Below are 20,200 nucleotides of genomic sequence, written 5' to 3'. Positions count from 1 at the left end.
TAACTTTACACCTTAAAGAACTAAAAAAAGGTACAAACTGAACAAAAAGTTAGCAGATGTAAGGAAATGAAGATTAGAGCAGAGAAAGAAAATAGAGAATTGAAAAACAAAACAAAAAAAACAACAAAAGAGTTGGTTCTTCAAAAAGAGGAACAAAATTAAAGAAACTTTAGCTGGACTGAGATAGAAAAAATTCGAGTAAAATCAGAAATAATAGCCAAGACATCACCACCAATTCTACCAAAATAAGGATTTTTATGCCAACAAATTGGATAACCTAGATAAAGTGGGCAAATTCTTAGAATCACAAACCTATCAACACTGTGTTTTGAAGAAACAGAAAAAAAAAACAGACCTATAACTAGTGTGGAAAGTGAATCAATAATCAAAAATCTCTCAACAAATAAAAGCCCATGATCAGATGGCTTCACTAGTGAATTCTACCAAACATTTAAAGAAGAATTAACACAAAATTTTCTCAAACTCTTCTAAAATACTGAAAAGAAAGGAACACTTTCGAGCTCATTTTTAGGACATTACTCTGATACCAAAACCAGACAAAAAAATACTACAAGAAAACTACAGATCAATATGAACACTGATCCAAAAATCCTCAATAAAATACTAGCAAAGAAAATTCAACAGCACATTAAAAAGATTATACATCATGACCCAGGAGGATTTATCCCTGAAATGGAAGAATGGCTGAACATATGAAAGCAGATCAATGTAATGCATCACATTAACGATATGAAGAGAAAAAAATAACACATGATCATCTCAATTGATGAAAAGCATTTAGAAAATTCAACACGTATCTGTAATAAAAACACTCAAAAATTAGAAACAGAAGGAAACAACCTCAAAATAATAAAGGTCATATATGAAGAAACCACAGCATACTCAATGCAAAAGACTGAAAGCTTTTCCTGTATCATCAGAATAAAGGGTGCCCACTTAAATTAATTCTGTTCAACATAATATTGGGAATTCCAGACACAGCAATTAGACAAAAAAAAGAAATAAAAGGCATCCAAATTGGAAAGGATGAAGTAAAACTGCCTATGTTCTAAGATTAAGTGATCTTATACGTAGAAAATCTTAACAATTCCACACACAAAATGCAAGAACTAATATACAAATTCATCAAAGTTGCAGGATACAAAAATCAACTTGGAAAAACCAATTAAGTTTCTATAAACTAACAAAGAACAATCAAAGAAGGAAATTAAGAAAATAATTCCATTTATAATAGCATCAAAAAGAATAAACTTAACCAAAAGTAAAAGACATATACTGAAAACTAAAAAATGCTGCTGAAATAAATTAAAGGCAGATAAATGAAAAGACACCTTGTGTTCATGGATTGGAAGACTATGTTGTCACTACTGAAAACATTTGCAGACTCAATGGAATCCATATCAAAATCTCAATAGCATCTTTCATAAAAATAGAAATATTCATTTTAAAATTCATACAGAATCTCAAAGGACTCCAAATCACCAAAACAATGTAGAAGTTGGATGCCTCACACTTCCTGATTTCAAAACTTACTATGAAACAGTATGGTACTGGCATAAAGACAGACACAGACCAAGAAAATGGAACAGAAAGCCCACAAATAAACCCTCACGTATATGGCCAAATGATTTTTTGACAAGCGTGTCAAGACTAGTCAAAGACTGGGAAAGGACAGTCTTTTTCAATGAATAATGCTCAAAAAACTAAATATCCACATGCAAAAGAATAAAGCTAGATCCTTACCTTACACCATATCCAAAAACTAACTCAAAGTGGTTCCTAATAGCTAAAAGTACAAAATTCTTTGGAAAAATGTACAGAAAAAGATTCATGACACTGGATTTGGTAATAATTTCTTAGATATGACAACAAAAGCACAGGCAACAAAGATAAATTAGAGTTAATCACAATTTAAAACTGTTGTGCATCAAAGGACACTATCAAGAGTGATGAATAAAGCAATCTACAACATAAGAGCAAATATTTGTAAATCATTGTATCTGATAAGCAGTTAATATCTAGAAAAATATTAACAACACAACAAATCTCCCACAACTTAAAAAAAAACACAACCTAATTAAAAGATGTGCAAAGGACCTAAACAGACATTTCTCCAAAGAAATATATAAACTGCCAATAAGTACATGAAAATGTGCTCAACATCACTAATCATGAGGGAAATGCAATTCTAAGCTAGAATTAAATACTATTCCACACCTGTTAGGATGGCTATTACTTAAAAAAAAGAAGAAAATAACAAGTGTTGGTGAACGGGTAGAGAAATTGGAACACTTGCGCATTGCTGATGGGAATATAAAATGATGCAACTGCTATAGAAAACAGTAGGGCACTTACTCAAAAAAACAAAAATAGAATAATCCAGCAATTCCATTTCTGGATATATACCCCTAAAAATTTAAAGCAAGGACTCAAACAGGTATCTGTACACCAACATTCACAGCAGCATTATTACGACAGCCAAACGTCCAACAACACATGAATGGATAAACAATATATGATTTATACATAAAATGGAATTGAGTCTTAAAAATAAATGAAATTCTGATGTACACTATAACAGGTCAACATGAAGACATTATGCTAAGTAAAATAAGCCAGTCGTAAAAACACAATGTATGATTCTACTTACAAGAGTTACCAAGAATAGTCAAATTCCTAGAGACATAACACAGAATGATGACTGCCATGGGCTTGGGGGAGGAGAGATTGTGAGTATTATTGTCTAAAGGATAGAGTTTCAGTTTGTGAAGATGATAAAGTTCTGGAGATAGATGGTGGTGATGGTCACACAAAAATGTGAACGTACTTAATGCCACTGAATTATACACTTAAAAATGATAAATTTTATGTTACGTATATTTTACTACGAGAAATCTGAAACATGGCATTTTTTAGCTGCAGAACTACTGGGAAAATCACACAAAACAGACAATACATACCTGGGCATCCTTATATCCATGAAAACCATGGCCTTAGAGAGTTCCACATTGAAGTGCATAGGTACCAAAATATGTTGTGCAGATACATTGAGTTTTCGTGCTTCTTTCCAATTATCACCTAATTACAGATATAGTACATGTTTAACACATGTATAATTTGAAAAACACACTAAACCTAAAATTACCATTAATACTTCATAGTCATACAGTGATATGAGGAAATTTTCCTACATCTAAATAATCTTAATGCCACATTCCCAGGTACACATAATCAGCAGGTAAATTCTTTTCCCTTTCATCGTTTTTCTTCTGTGGCTGCAAGACTGTTTTAATAGGAAAAAATGCTTATTAAAATGTTAACAACAACATAGTTTTAATCAAATCTACCATTCATCCTTGACAGTCACTATGCCAACCAGATACGTTACTCAAAAAACAACGTGGCTACAAGACAATAATGTAAAGGGTAGGGAAAGTGCAGTTCTTCAGTATTAAATATGAAAAGCTATCATTTATTCAAGATTTATAACTGGCACTATCCTAGGCAATGTTTAAATTTTCATTTAATTCTCACAATGATGTATTATCAACCCATTTGAGAAAAATGACAATGAAAGGAATTTATAACTTGCTTATGGTCAAAAAGCTAGTGAATAATAAAGCTGGAATTGGCATCCAGGTCTGCTAACATGTGACCCTCTGGCAACATTCACTGCAGTGTTACAAGCCTAGATGTTTAGTAAAGAAATGGCTAAATAACTGACAGCATAGCCTTAGAACGTTAGGTAGCCAATAAAAATCATGAATTTAAGTGCCCAAAATATTACTGGTAAATAAAAGGAAAGTCAGTATATGAAACTATATAAACCACGTTAAAAACGCATTCACAAATACTCCCACTCGTAACCACTGCACAAGCACACCCCATATGTTCATAGGTACGTGCACTGAAAAAAACACCAAAAGGATATGCACTGAAATAAACAAGCTCATGTGTGAGCAGTAAGATAAAGGATGATGTTTTTGTTTTCCTGTATTGTCCAGATTTTCTAAACAGTATGTCTATATCGGAGAGAAATAACTTAAAAAATTTATAACAAGACGAATGGGATCTGTATAATACAAAGCAGTTTCATATAAATCACCCCCATTTGAACCTAATATACCTACCTTTAGTCAATTAAAGCCTCAGTCAAGTAAAACTAACCCAGTGAAAGATTAGACTCTTGGAGATAGGTAGTAAATGGACTTCATTACAATTTTTGAAATTCCAACAGTATTGCAATAAATAAAATACCTCCTTCACTTCTCAAGTTAGATATAAAGATAAGATATTTAGAAGCATGTTTCATTTATCAAGAAGAGTCTGACAATTACATAAAGTAACCCCAATGTCAAAAAAAACCTGACCCCCCAAAAGATATAATTATTTAAGAATAGTTAATGCTTATCAAAAATAACTCCAAGGAATTCCAATAATATTCAGATAATAATTATGAAATACTTCAAAAAATCTTTAAAAAGCATCTCAATATCTTAAGTATTAAATACGGCTCATGGACTTTTGAAAACTAATGACCAAAATGTGTCACATACCAAAATACAGTAATGTATTCCTTGAAAATTAATTTATGGATTTTCTATAAATAATTTGCATTTATCACCCACTATACTTCTAGGATCATTCTATAACTGAAATATGATAAAAACAGAAACCAAGTTCACTACTCTGAAGCAAATACAATTAAAAAAATCAAATGTTTCAGTCCTATATAAACTAACATTTTTAATAACCATTACTTTAGGATCTCACTGCTTCTCCTTTTATTAGTTAGCTCAGATAATTAAAATTTGATCGTATACATACATACAGATCTCTAAAACAGCCACCCATCCAATTCGTTGAATTATCTCAATGCTCACTAACACTCTAGGGATTCAGAAGCAGTATGACAAGATGGAAAGAGGGCTCAATTGGTCTGGGCCCTTTATGTACTTTAGTGGCTCCTGACAAGAAATTGCTGGCTCTGGTCACTTCATTTGAAAAACTAGATCCAGATTTGAGACTCCTGTTTACACACCAAAGTGAATAAGGTAAAAGTGTGTCTAAGATAGTAACCTTCTTTAATCTTTGTGTGGCTGTTTGTGGCCAGGGCTATCAGAGTCCCCTCAGCTGGTTACCTCTGGCCTTGAGCAGCCTCTTCTGGTCATCCCACTGTGTAATACAAGTATCACTTTAAATATGCACCAGTGTTTTCCAGCCTGTCCAAATGTTGGAAGAAACTGGTCTAGATGAGGATTTTTCAATTTCAGCATTACTGATATCTGGGCCAAATTAGTCTATTGTCTGGTGCTTTTCCCCTACATTGTACAATGTTTAGTAGCATCCCTGACCTCCACTCACTAGATGCTAACAGTGCCCCAACTCCCCACCTGTGACAACCAAAAATGTCTCCAGAAATTGACAACATCTCGAGGGGTAAAAATCATTCCTAGATGAAATATTGCTCCTAGGCAGTATCTACTATCACTTCTAATTCAAAAATATAAAAGTTCTCACATATTTTGGATGAAGGTCTTCAGAGAAACTGTCTAAAAACCTAATTAATCACTTCAGAAAAAGAATCGACAAGTAACACATTGTATACTTACCAACTCTGCTGTAAAGCAGCTGTATGCTTGTAAGCTGAATTTCAAAGGAATCATAAGCTCTATCCATTATCTCTTCAAGTTTGGGGCCACCTTGTTTTAAATCTGGTAATTCTGAACGAATTTTACTTGTCACCTTGAAGTTAATTTTAATAATTTAGACTATGCAAAATACTTCAAAATGAAAATATAAAGTTTTTATCTTTCAAACTACAATAGAAAAATTTAACAGAAGATAAATTCACTAGCTGACATATAAGATTATTAGAAATATCTTTATATCATCATGATATATATATAGTGAGAAGGCCAGGGATAAAGTAAATGTTTATATATTAAGTTGTATTTCTCAATTGTTTATATTAAAGAAGGGGAACCAAGTCAGTCCTGATGAATAATACATCTAAAATTTTTTTTAAATCTTAGAAGCCTTTTTATTAAAGACAAAATTAAGAGACAAATATAGCTTATAAAATCTTTCTATGGCATGATGACAGATACTTAGATAACTATAACAATAAGCAAGAGTCCAGGATTAAATATTAAGATAGCTGAATGTTAGCCCCAACTCTGCTATTTATGTGACCCCAAGCAAGTTATATTGGTACCACCCCTTTCCTGGTGTACTATACATACTACTTTTTTCACTTAAGTATCTTGGAGATCACTTCACAGCAGTATATTCATTCATCTTATTCATTCATATATATATGTGTGTGTGTGTATTTGTTTAATTTTAACATTTTCCCCCTCTATTTTACATAGCTCTTATGAAGCAGACAATCAAAACTGATTATCTGTTTGAAAGGCAATAAATTTTAGAGAAAAGGTTAAGCAAATTGCCTAAGGTCACAAAACTAGATAGATAGATACCCTTACTCCTGACCACTCTACCTTTCCACTGGCTCTTTCTACTATACCACACTGCCAATGAACCAATTCCAAAACAAAATTCAAATATGAATAATATCTGTATTAAATTTTTATTATAAATGTAAATCTAGCAGTCTCTACATATTTACCAACTGAAGAGTTCAAAAAAAAAGAATAAAGGAGAATCTCAATATCAAGAAAAGGCACATATTTTTTAGGTAGCCATAAAGAGCATCCCAATATTATTCATCCTTCTTGGATCTTTAAATTGTTAGAGCTATTCCTCTACTTTTATTGATCTAGAGCAGTGCTGTCCAACGGAGCTTTTTATGATTATGGAATTGTTCTCCATCTGTTCTAATACAGTAGCCATTAGCCATTTGTGACTATTAAACACTTGAATGTGGCTGATGTAACTAAGGAAATGAATTTTTTAAAATTTTAATTTAAACAAATACATATGGCCAATAGATACCATATTCAACAGCACAGATCAAGAACGGAAGAAAAGTATTCTCTACTCAGAACTGAAGGGGGAAAGTGTACACAATTGGATGGGAAGACAAATGCAAGAAGATCATTTCTCAATTTTAGGATTATTTAACAGAAATACTAAAGTGACAATATCTAAAGTGTATATATATATATACACACAAAAAAAACTTCAGAAGGATGAAAATATATTTCATTACTTCCAAAACCACCTCCCACTTTACACATTTTAATTGATCAAGTAATAAATTGAAATTGAAAAGGGCTCAAATTCTAAAAATATAATTCTTAGGCTCACCCCTGACCTTCAGTGTTCAGTTGGTCACTTTCCTATTAGAAATATAGGAAAATTACCTAATTAAATGAAACTGCACTTTACTCACCAAAAAGGAAGAGTTCTCAAATCCTAGTCTACTACTAAGCTAAAAATTAATGCACCAAATCAAATTGTCTAGGAAACAAAATACATCTTAAAGAAACAATAGATGTGCTATATTATAAAGTAATTATTAGTAGTATATACCTTTAGATGACCAAGATCCAAAATAAGTAGACTGGATGTAGGACTAAAAACTCCATCTTGTGGGAGTATAATATATGAAGCCTTCAAATTAATTTTGAGATCAAGAACTTTCTGTGTTTCGATAATGTATAACAGACCTGCAGAAAATTTAAATCTTTACAATGAACAGTCTTCACAAATTACTCAATAAATAGAAAATCATTCACCATATGATTTGGTAGTACAATCTTAAAGTAATATGAAATTAGTATTAATTTTAAAATAATATTGAGCAAAATATTTTCAATATAAAGTGAAAATATTTGTTAGTCAATGTGTACACTCCAAATTAAATATAACTGAGTACATAATTGGAATACTTTGTCAAAAAGAAGTTTTTGACCCATAAACTCAAGCTGGGTGAAACTGGGGAGATACATTTCTAAAAAAATTAAGTTCCATGAAATATTTATTCATAACTGTTATATTAGATTGTATGTAATTCTTTCCAAAACGTGAACTTGATACATCTTAATCTACCATACTGAACAATGATATTTCATCTTTATATTACATGAGAATGAAAAATCCTGGATTATTAAATCATCTTCAATAAAACCATATGTAAACCAAAAAAAGGCAACTAGAACTTTCTATGGAAATGGATGAGTCTACTCAGATGAATTTTAACTAAGATAAAGCCTTGAACTTAGTATATTAATTTTTAAATCCTGGTAACATGAATGAGTAGGTAGCCAAACCTACTCTTCCACTAAAAGCAACAAAAATTTCTGGATGTAAAACCAAAACAAATCGCAACAAAGAAATCCACTAAAAACACTAAGAGGAGGCAAAAGAATAAGGATCTATCAAGCCAAAAACCAAACTGAAAGTTACCTAACAGATTTAAATGGGAGCCAGAAAAATTTGAACCTGAGATCATTTTCTGCACTTGATAAGCTTGAGAACTCCTTTCCACAGTCTCAGAGAACATAGGGAACAGATGACAAAGAAGAGGAATCTAGCAAGAGTTCTTGTAAATCTGAGTATGTATATTTTTAGGTCCCAAAGTAAAGGTAATCTAGAAGTTAAATCTCCCTCTCCCTAAAACCTACCCACAGGGGAATGCAAAGAGTATCTCTGAGAAAAACTGGGAGAAGAGGGTAGTAACCCTGTGAATTATAACCACAATAGAGTCCTGAAGTGGATACAGAGCCCAACATTCCCTTGTCATTCCAAAATATCTCAAATAATGACTTTAGCTAGTGGTCCCACCAACATTCTCAAGATACCTGGCAGAAAAAAAAGAAATTCTTCCCTGAATGAAAGTCAATTTATCCTAGACTTCAGGGAATTCTCCCAAATAATTTTCCAATAAAATTGAGCTGCTCACAATCAAAAATCATCAAGTACAAAAAGATAAAGGTTACCAGAATATAAGAATCAGCAGAAGCAAAAGATAGGAAATAGAAAAACACAAAAGTCTTCATATAATGGAACTCAAGAATTATGTGATGAGACAATATAAAATAACTATACATTTGAGCCTTGACCAACACAGGTAAGTCCACTTATTCATGAGTATTTTTCAATAGTAAATATTACAGTATTATATGGTGTGTGGTTGGATGAATCTGAGCATGTGGAGGGATTCAGATATGGAGGGCCCACTATATATCATACATGGACTAACTTGTGTGTGTGATTACGTTTAAAGAAATAAAAGACAAGTTTGAAGATATCCATGGGAAACACAAAACTATAAAGAATAACAAAGCAGATTTTAAATATAACAAAGCAGAATTCCTAAAATGAAAATATAATCACTGAAATTAAACTCAATGCGAAGATTTAATAGCATATTAGACATAGCTGAAGAGGGATCCAGTAAATAAGAAGATATATCAAAGGAAATTACTCAGCATGTAGTAGAGAAAAAACAAGACAGAACAAAAACCAAATAAAGAAGTTAAGAAGAATGAAAGATAGAATAAGAAAAGCTATAATATATTTAGCCAGAGATCCAGAAGAGAATGAAGAGAAAAAAATTTTAAATTAATGGCTAAAAATTTTCCAGATGGATTTTCTAAATCTACCAATTCTTAGATTGGTCCACAGCTGGATACATCATACTGAAACTATAGAATATAAAAGATAAAAGGATCCTAAACGTATAAGAAAAAGGACAGCTAATCTAAAAAGAAGCAGCAAATACACTGATTTCTTAATTCTCAACATCAATTATGGAAGCCAAAGGAAAGCACAATGGTCACTTCAATGTGCTGAGAAAAAAATAACCACTACCTTGAATTATACATCCAGTGAAAATATCTTTCAAAGCTGAGGACAAAAAGAAATTTCTTCAGACCAAAACCAAAGAAAACAACAAACAAAAGGTTTGGCACCAGCAGACACTTACTTAAGAAAAAAATGTATAAATGAACTACCAACAGAAAGGAAAGGAAATAATCCCCCAAAAACGTGTTAAGTACAAATAGGAATGGAGAGCAGAAAAAAGTAGTTGATATGCAGGTAACTATAAACCAGTATTGACCATGCCAAAAAAAAAAAAAAAAAAAAAAAGTCTTATGAAGTTAAAAAAGAAAAAGACAACAAGTAAAAAAATTAACAATAACGAGGATGGTAAAAGTAGTTCAGATATTCTAAAGTGTTCCTCACAATAACTGGGAGAAGGTAAAGCGTTTTATTAAATTTCTATTTTGACAAATATTTGTGTTGTAATTACTACAGTAAAAAGAGAAAGAGAGAGAACGTTTAAGTTTCAAATGACACAGGCGTGGGGTTGGGGAAGTGATGCTAGAATTTATCTTCAAAGGAAAGCAAGAAAGATTAAAAAATATAAAAGACTGTGAATATAGACTGAAAAACATTCTGCTATATGTTGTTGACATGACACATCTAAAAACAAACATTGAGGGAAAAAGTAAGTTTAAACAATGAAAAAAAAAAAACAGAGCAAATTATAACCAAAAGAAATCCAGAATATCCATACTAATATCAGAACACACACAAAAAAAAAATATAAAGGGAAAAATTAAAGCACTACTAAAAATATAGACAACTTCATTCAGATAAAAGATTTGGTTCATAGCAAAAAAAAAAAATTTATCTCTGCATGTACCAAATGATGGCGTCAAAATTTATAAAGAAGAAAATTACAGATCTACAAGAAATAGACAAATCTACATTGACAGTGAGGTATTTTTCATGTATTTCTCTAAATAACTCTTAAAATATGGTGAAAAAAGAAGGAAAAGATTCAGTAAGGATACAGGAGATTGGAAGTACATGATAAACAAATGTGACCTAATGGATGTGTACAGATATGAAGATATGCTTTTCAAATATATGTGGAACATTTTTTAAATTACCATATATTGAGGCAGAAAGGAAGACTCAACAAATTACAAAGCATTACAAATCATATACATCATCTCTACAGTAATCTATATTTTTAAAAATGCAATTTCTAATTTTAAATCTTCCCCAAAGAAATCTCCAAGCCCAAATAGTTTTATTGTCAAATTACACCAAACATTGAAGAAGGAGATGAGATCTGGTTTTACACACCAAGAGAACAAAAAAGGGTGGAATTTTTGTTCACTGAGGTGAATATTATTAAAAATCTGAAAGTTTTAACAAGAAAGGAAAATGACAGACCAGCTTCTGTCACAAACAGGATTTCAAAAATCCTAACAAAATTTTGCAATTAACTTGAATGTGGTTAATAGGTTGGACCTTTCTTTCTAAGTGTAAGAAATGACTGTCATTATATCTGAATTTAAATATAAAAGTACCAAATTAGTTTCATTTAAAACTTTATCTAGTCTAGACACATAAACTCAAAGAATACTTTACTAAAATCAGTGTAACATGACTGAAAGTTTAGTGTAAGTACTTAATTCACCAACATTAATACTGGCATTTACCTGTCGCTGTCTTATCACGGAATTCTTCAAGTTTTGTCAAAGTCGCTGAAGTCAGCTGTGCTAGATTTACTTCCTTTGGAGGTCTGAAGAATTCCACTATACTATTCACAGTTCTCTGTTAAAATAAGTATCATTAACATGAGGCACAAACTCAAAGCAAACTGAAATATATTAAAACTTAGGAATTAAAAAAAAATGCTTACTGCATCATATAGCATTTCTAAAGGTTCAGCTTCTATGATACACCTCTGAGCAGCAGTTTCATCTAATGGATTTATCTCAAATATAATTTGGAAGAGTGATGCAGAATCATCCAATGAAGACAGGAGGCGGGGTTTTGTCGAATTATCTGGTAAGCCAGTAACATGAAATGAATCTATTTTGGTCTCAAATCTGCATGAAAAAAGATAGGACAAAAATCAATACAAAAATTATCAATACAATTTTAAAGTATTTTTCAAACTGAAAATAAAATAATTTCACTTTGCATTTCTTGCTACTGCATTCCATGCATACCAAAGAAAATATACAACTATTGGATCTGAACTGACATAGATTAATTCACAAAGAATTCTATTCACATGTTGATTTCTATATTAAGAAGCTTTGAAGGATTAGGGGTTTCCGATTTCCCATATAAAGAATCTGAAATCACCACTCTGTAACAAAAAGAAGTAAAAAGCTGAACAAACTGAGAAATCAACAAATCTTGGATATGTAAGTGAGGGTTGGACACAGGGCAATCTGCCACCCCTAAGACTGGGGAGACAGGCAGGGAGTCATGGCTTACCAGAGCAGAGACCTATGAAAGAAAACTACCACGGCCACCAGTGCCAAAGTTGAAAAACCCAAACTTTAACTGATGAGTTGCTGAAGACTCAGTCTGGACAACTCTGAGAGTTAAAAACTCTAGGAGGATCCAGCCATAGGAGAACCCCCCAAATAATTTGAGATATACCTCCAGGAATCTGACCAGGTTCCCATAGTAAATATTGGAGACAAATACCCTCCTCAGGCAAGTGGAGAGGAAGATAAAGCATTTAAAAATACGCCAGAGCACTCTGTTCTTCTCAGAAGGGCCTGCCCTCTGGAGAAACTAGTTAACTAGGGCCTTACCTGATGGGATATTGTAAGAACCAAAATGACCTAGGGGATGGCAATACTCAACTCCCACCCACTCTTGCCATTCTGTCCCACCTAAGGGGATAGGAAAAAACTGAGAAACTCCTGTTAAGTTCACAGTCCAGAAGCACAGGCTCATTAAAAGACTGAGAGGTCAGCATAGCACTATGAAACTCCTCCCCTTCTCCCACATCTTACAACCAAATCATTAAAAATCTATTTACAACAATTCCTTTTACCCAGTATGTATGTCTGACTCTCAGGAAAAAATAAGAAAGCACACAAAAAGGTAAAAAACACAATTTGAAGTGACAGAATAAGCATCAAAGTCAAACATGGCAGGGATGTTGGAATTATATGAACAGAAATTTAAAGCAAATACAATTAATAGGTCTAATGGATAAAGTAGACAACCTGTAAGAAGAGATGAACAACATAAGCAGATGGATGGAAATCCTCAGAAAGAATCAGAAAATAAACTCTAAAGATCAAAAACACTGTAATAACAGTGACTTTCATGGGTTTCTTAGGGGACTGCACAGCTGCACAGCTGAGGAAATTCTCTGAGCTAGAGAATATCAGTAAAATCATAAAAATAAAGAAAGCGGAGAATAAAGACTAAAAAATCAGAAGAGAACATCTATGCACAACTACAAAAGGTATACCATGTAAGTAATGGGAATAGCAGAGGGAGAAGAGAAAGAAACAGAAGAAATATCTGAATCAATAATGATTGAGAATTCCCCCAAATTAATGTCGACACTAAATCACAGATCCAGGAAGCTCAGAGAACATCAAGCAGAATAAATGGTAAAAACTACAGCCAGGCAAAATTTCAAACTACTGAGAATTAAACATAAAGAAAGAAATTCTAAAAGAAGCCAGTGGGAGGTGGGGGGAGGAATCCTATCTATAGAGGAGCAAAGATAAAAATTACATCCACTTTCTCAGAAACCATAAAAGCAAGAATAGAGCATAATAAAAATTCTAATTAAAATAAAGGAGAAATAAAGACTTCCTCAGACAAACAAAAAATTCAGAAAAACTGTTGCCATTAGATGTGCCTTTCAAGAAATACTAGAAGTAATTATTTAGAGAGAAGGAAATAATGTAAGTTGAAACTCAGATCTACATAAAGGAAGATCACTGAAGAAGTTAAAAATGAGGTAAAATAGAAACATTTAACTGTCCTAACAGATTGTTAATCATTAATAACAACAATGTATTTGATGTGTATGCTTATATATGTTTTATGGATGTATATATACATACATATATGCTCATGTATGCTTTATATAAGTGAAATGAATAACAGCAATGACACAAGGGATTAGAGGAAGGAATCAGGATATTTTGTTACTACCTGTGTACTCATACTACCTGTGAAATAGTACAGTGTTATTTCAAAGTGGATTTAGATCCATTGTAAATGTATGTTGAATGTTCTACGGCAACTGCTAAAAATAGTTGAAAAATTTAACTGACTGCTAAGAAAAGAGGGAAAATGAAATCATACAGATTGTTCAACTACACCAGAATAAGAAGAAAAGACATAGTGGACAAAAATGGGAACAAAGGACAAAAACAAATAGAAAACAGTAAGGATTATGGTTGATATTAATGTCAAGAAAATGAGAAAACAAGCCACATAATAAGACAAAATATTTGCAAGTAACACATCTGATAAGGACCTGTTACCAAAATATACAAAGACCACTTCAAACTCAACAAGAAATAAACAATACAATTTTAAAAGGGGCTAAAGACCTTAACAGACACTTCACTGAAGAAAATATACAGATTGGCAAATAAGCATATGAATAGATGATCTACATCATATGTCATCAGGGAAATGCAAACTAAAACAACAATGAGATACCACTACATATCTATTAGAACGGCCAAAATATGGAATAACGACAACACCAAATAATGACAAGGATGTAGATGGAGCAATAGGAACTCTCATACATTGCTGACGTAAATGTAAAATGGTACAGTCACTTTGGAAGAAAGTTTGGTGGTTTCTTATAAAACTAAACATCCTTACTATGTGATCCGGCAATCACGCTCCTTGGTATTTACGCAAAGGAGCTGAAAACTTATGTCCATATGAAAGCTGTACACAAATGGGTACAGCAGTTTTATTCATAACTACCAAAACTCAGAAGCAACTAAGATGTCCTTCAGTAGGTGAATGGATAAACTGTGGTACTTCCAGACAATGGAATGTTATTAAGTGCTAAGAACAATGACCTACCAATTCATTAGAAGACATATAGGAAGCTTAAATGCATTATCACTAAGTGAAAGAAGCCAATTTGAAGAGACTACACACTGTATGATTCCAACACTAGGACACTCTAGAAAAGGCAAAGCTGTAACAGTAAAAAAAAAAAAAAATCAGTGGTTGGGGGTGAGTGGGGAATGAATAGGAGGAACAGAGGATTTTTAGCGCAGTGATAATACTCTGTGTGATACTCCAACAATGGACACATGTCATTATATGTTTATCCATACCTATGACACCAAGAGTGAATCACGACATAAACTATGGACTTTGAGTGATTATGTTAGTGTAGGTTCATTCTTAGTAAAAATGTACCATTCTGTGAATCATGTTGATAATGGGGGAGGCTATGCATATGTAGGAGTATTAACTACATGAGAAATACCTATACCACCCTTTCAATTTTACAGTAAACCTGAAACTGTCCTAAAATAATAAAGCCTTAAAAAAAATTAATGGAGGAGTACTGTCATTGAAAGTAGCAGAGTAAGGTGCTCAAATACATAATCAAGTTTCTTTACCAAAATGACCATTAAATTGGCAAAAACTGCCAGAATCAGTTTTTTTTTTTGCAAGTCTGGAATTTAATAAAAAACTTAACAACAACCAGGGAAAAATGAAGAAAAAGACAGCTGAACTTCAAGAAGAGAGCTCTCCTCCTTTTTGTTTAACTGCCTACCATTCCCCCATTCCCCAGCACAGCAGCAACTATGGGGACAGTGGGCCACATTCCTGATGTGGCATGCTGGAGTCAAGGGACTAACACAAGCTGCTATGCTCTGAATGTGTATGTCCCTCAAAATTCGTATGTTAAAATTCTAATGCCCAATGTGATGGTATTCTGAGGTAGGGCCTTTGGGAAGTGATTAGGTTATGAGGGCAGAGCCCTCATGAATAGGGTTGGGGTTCCAGCCCTTTCCACCATGTGATGACACAGCAAGAAGCGAACAGTTCGAACTCTGGAAGAGGGTGTTGACCATAGTACTCTTTACAAAACACTGTAAGACTGTAATCTAATTTCCAACCTCACGGTGACATTTTTACCTATAGATAAAAGAAAAAAAAACTTAATACTTACTTAATTGCTTGTGCTCCTGGTCTTTGCACAATCAACGTGCTGAATTCTTCCACTACAATATCTAACAGCTCAGATTTTTGTTGTTTTTCTCTCAGAATAATAGACATACTTTTCAAGTGAACAAAAAACTTGATGGCTTCAAACTAGAGTATATGCAGAGGAATAAAATGGAAAAAAAATGATATATATATATATATAAAAAATTATATAAATACAACAAATTTAAAAAATTATATATATATATATATACAACAAATACTCCTATTCATATAGGTTATTATTTCCAAAAACCAGAAAATATTTCAAAAACAATCCTTTATATAGTAAAGAATCACCACATGACACTAAAAAGTAGGGGACAATTTTTAACCCTACTTGGGAAATTAAAATAAATGCAGTATTTACAGACTCAGAGAAAGATCACAGAACAAGTCAGTAACATGTAATTTTGAAAGGATTAAAAGTAGGCATATCTATCATTAAATACTCAGGTATAAGACAAGAAAACATTTTACTGTTTTTGGCAAGGTTGGATCAACTGCTGTTTCACTATAGCCAATTGCTTCATATAGTAAAGTTTTTTCTTCAGGTGTCAACATTTCTTCAAGACCTACAAATCATAAAGAAGTGTTTTGTGTTCTTAACTGGTAACAAGATAAAACCAATCCAAAACTTAGCTACCTTTAATAAATTAAATGCAAATTTTACTCTATTTTTATAATACTTTTAAGAAATTACATTCACTGAATGTTAGGATGGACTGGCAATTTTAGAAGGATTATTCTCCAAAAACATAACTTGCTAAATAAATTTAGCAATATATTTCTAAATATTTCTATTAAGCAAGAGCTCACAAAATAGCCACCTGTATTAGGCACTTAGCGGCATTGTGCTAGCTAGGCAACACAGTTAGCATACAAAGTAGGTAGTAGTAATATCATACTTTCCCAATTTTAAAAATGGGAAAACTGAAGTTTGGAGAGTTTATATAATTTGTCAGGGCCACACTGCTAATAAGTGACAGGTCCAGGATGTAAACCTAAGCCCCTAAGCCTCCAAAATTATGATCTTAAACATGTGGTTAAGAAACAAATACCTTTCTAAGAAAAAGTTTCAATAAAAATTTACAATGGTTTATACTCTCCTGGAATTTTTATTTTATCTATCACTGTGCTATATGCACTTACTAAATCCTCTAGGCATAATGCTCATTTGAAAGTATTAGTAAGATTTTTTAAATTATTTAATTTTTACTTGACATACATATTTGTAATGTTTAATAGTAAATTTACTGGTAAGAATAAATTGTATCATATGTATATACATACTTACAATGTCTATTTTAATGAAAGGAAATTGCCTGCAAAACTTAATTTCATACTTGATGGTTAACTACATTACCATAGCCTGATGATTAACTACACTAGTATAAAATGAAATGGACTTACTTCCAGGTTTAACATCTGGTTGTTGTTTAGTATGTGATTCTGACCAATTCCACAGCCAGCTAAACCATCCTTTATTATCTTCTGACTCATTTGCTCCTTCTCTGTAAATCCTGTATCCAGATTTCTTTGCCTAAAATTTCAAATAAATGACAAATTATCCTTTATTTAATAGTCTAAAGAAATAGGATGATATTTCCAAAGCTTATCCACTTTAGTGAATAAGTGTAAACAATAATCGTACTGAAAATAAAACATAGTAACTGCAACATTAGCCAATCATCAGAATATAGGATTATCAAGCAGTTAGCACCACTATCTTACAAGCAACAGTAATTGGGAAAAAAAGGCTTTTCACCTTCATATGAACTCTGAATATTTGATAAAACTAATTATTTATGAAGAATTTTTCCCCATAGAACCTGTCTGATTTAAATGGATGTGGCAAAACACCACATCAAATTTTCTTATAACATAAAGAAGCAAATTTGAACTGCTTTTAGGAAACAGTATATTACAGTACAATACCAACAAAAATCATAGCATCTGTCAAATCTATATGGATTCTAGATTTATTTTTACTAATTTAAAGAAAATCTGAAATTACCTCAACTTCTGCCTGTTGTCTTGCTATAGTTATATTAAATACATCCAAAGTCTTTTCCAACTCCTAAAAAAATAAAATGTTTACATAAACAACTTTATATAAATAATTTAAGTATATGATCCATAAAATTGCTACACTAAAGAAGATATGATAGGAAGCAGAAAACAGATCATTCATCAACATAATATTCCTGTTAAATTCTGAAAAGCAGTGCTTGTATATATGCCAGCTTAGAAATTACTAATGATGAAGTAACTTTTTGAACAAAGAAATCATACATGTCATGCATGTATGAGTTAGAATTCTACAAGATTTACACACACATATTAAAAGATAACATACATGTACTACTTAAAATGACTTTTACTTGGGCTTTAACAGCAGCTGAGGGTAAACACATTAGTGTCACTTTCAACTAAAAATATAATTATAAATTTTTCATATTACATGTACATTTATATGCAATCATTAAGACATATCAAGTATATCTAGTCATACTTAAAACTTGTTTCTAAGTTTTACACTTTTCAAAGTTGCTGTGGCTACTGAAATAAACTGAGATAAGCTCGGTCTTTCATCATATCTATATGTTATTTTCATGATTACTTTTGAGAGCTCCATCCTCAAACACTTTTTGCCCCAAAGAGAAGCAACAATGACCTACTATTATCTAGAAAACTTTACCAAAACTAGGTAAGGAAATCTGTAATTACCAAAGCAAAAACCTAAGCATTCCCAACAGTCTAGGTCTTCAGAAAGTCTACTTCAGAAATAAAAATAAAACTCAAAATTAGGGAGTTTTTAACAGTTCCATTAATTTCAAGAGGCAAATTCCTCTTAGGCTCTCTAAGCTGTACTTCATCTATTTGTAAAACAGTCCCTTCTAGAATAAACTATAATGCTAAAAGATTAAGACTAATATTTAGAGAACTCACAAAACAGATAATTAAATATAAAGTTGCTGGTAAAGACCAGAAACACCACAAGAATTGAGAAAAGAGCACTGTTTCAGAAAATTCAGGGAAGTTCATACAAGAAAAAAAATTCAGGAAAGAAAATTCAGAAAAATTTCAAACAGAAAATTCAGGAAAGTTCATACAAGAAATAGAACTTAAGCAGAACTTGAGAGATGAGTAAAACTGGAATAGGCAGAGATGAGGAAAGGCAGATGGAATGCATGAGCCAACTTGACTACAAGTTTAAGCATACACATGAAGAAGACAGGAAATTTATTTGACTAATGCCCAGTTAGATGGGAACATAGGGAAAATGGAGTGGTGACAGATAACATAAGGAAGACTTGGAAACCAACATAAAGAAGACTGGAATCAATGCAGCAATGTCATAATAATGTGAGGCTTCAAGTTACTATACACATAAGCCCAAATCTCTCCAGATAAAGAATAATCTCAAATTCCAAATGTTCACAGGAAAACATCACCAGAGTTTTTCTCATCCAACTGAAATCAAGGAGTATGGAAAAGTCTAAGTAAAAGAGACAGAGTTATCAAAGAAAATTAGAACAAATAAGTAGGAAGCATTAGTCACTAAAGATTAAGAGGTTAAGTAGTACAAAATATTCAACAAATTTTTAAATGTGCTAACCTCCAAAGAGCTGAGCAGTTCACCAGACGGCTTCTTACTTGTTAGCTTTCTTTTATACAGTTCTTTGTACTGCTTCACTTTTTGCCTATGTTCTCTAATATGCTTCCATGACCACATCCGTAAACGGGGCCAAACATTTACTTCAAGAATACCACGTATAGCATAAACCCACCTAGTTAAAAAACAAAAACCCTACACTTAAAACACTCTCAAACCAATAGTATGAAATATAATTGATATTGCTTCTACTCTAACAACACACATAATACAGAAATGAAAATGGTACATTATCTGGGCACTTGGCATTTTTCTCAACCCTGTTAGTAATTAACAATACATTATTTAATCTTATCTCTTTCCTAAGTGAAAATAAGCAAAATCATCAAATTTTGTTACAATAAATAAAGTTCTACAGAAAAATTGTTAAAGTATTAATTGGCAACTAGCATTTTAGTCACCTGAATAGTAATTAAAATAGTCAACTGGAAGAGTAATTGCAACTTCCAGAAACAAGACAAGAGCTTAATAACCGGAAAAACAAAACTTTTGAATTTTAAAAAGGGGTTGCAAACTTTGGACTCCCATAACTTTTTCAGGTTTATAACA

The 20,200-nt window shown here is 32.2% G+C and overlaps 1 protein-coding gene across 4 annotated transcripts in view; it reads right to left on the bottom strand.

The window, feature by feature from the left end:
* The window catches only part of VPS13A (vacuolar protein sorting 13 homolog A), a 201,709-nt gene that overhangs the window by 140,200 nt on the left and 41,309 nt on the right, over nt 1-20,200 (bottom strand). For all 4 annotated transcript variants that reach the window (XR_006724182.2, XM_010952785.3, XM_010952786.3 and 1 more), the window contains exons 13-22: nt 19,595-19,766; nt 17,990-18,052; nt 17,386-17,515; nt 16,453-16,547; nt 15,938-16,080; nt 11,651-11,840; nt 11,448-11,562; nt 7,519-7,655; nt 5,634-5,766; nt 2,982-3,099 (exon numbers count right to left, since the gene is read on the bottom strand). Coding sequence is in view for 3 of the 4 variants with exons in the window: in XM_010952785.3 (XP_010951087.1) it covers nt 2,982-3,099; nt 5,634-5,766; nt 7,519-7,655; nt 11,448-11,562; nt 11,651-11,840; nt 15,938-16,080; nt 16,453-16,547; nt 17,386-17,515; nt 17,990-18,052; nt 19,595-19,766 (1,296 nt within the window). In the remaining variant the exon portion in view is untranslated. The remainder of the gene's footprint in view (nt 1-2,981; nt 3,100-5,633; nt 5,767-7,518; nt 7,656-11,447; nt 11,563-11,650; nt 11,841-15,937; nt 16,081-16,452; nt 16,548-17,385; nt 17,516-17,989; nt 18,053-19,594; nt 19,767-20,200) is intronic.

Source organism: Camelus bactrianus, chromosome 4 (genome assembly GCF_048773025.1).
Source record: "Camelus bactrianus isolate YW-2024 breed Bactrian camel chromosome 4, ASM4877302v1, whole genome shotgun sequence".
NCBI lineage: Eukaryota > Metazoa > Chordata > Mammalia > Artiodactyla > Camelidae > Camelus > Camelus bactrianus.
Note: the sequence above shows the minus strand (reverse complement) of the source record. Positions and strands in the feature narration are given on the sequence as shown.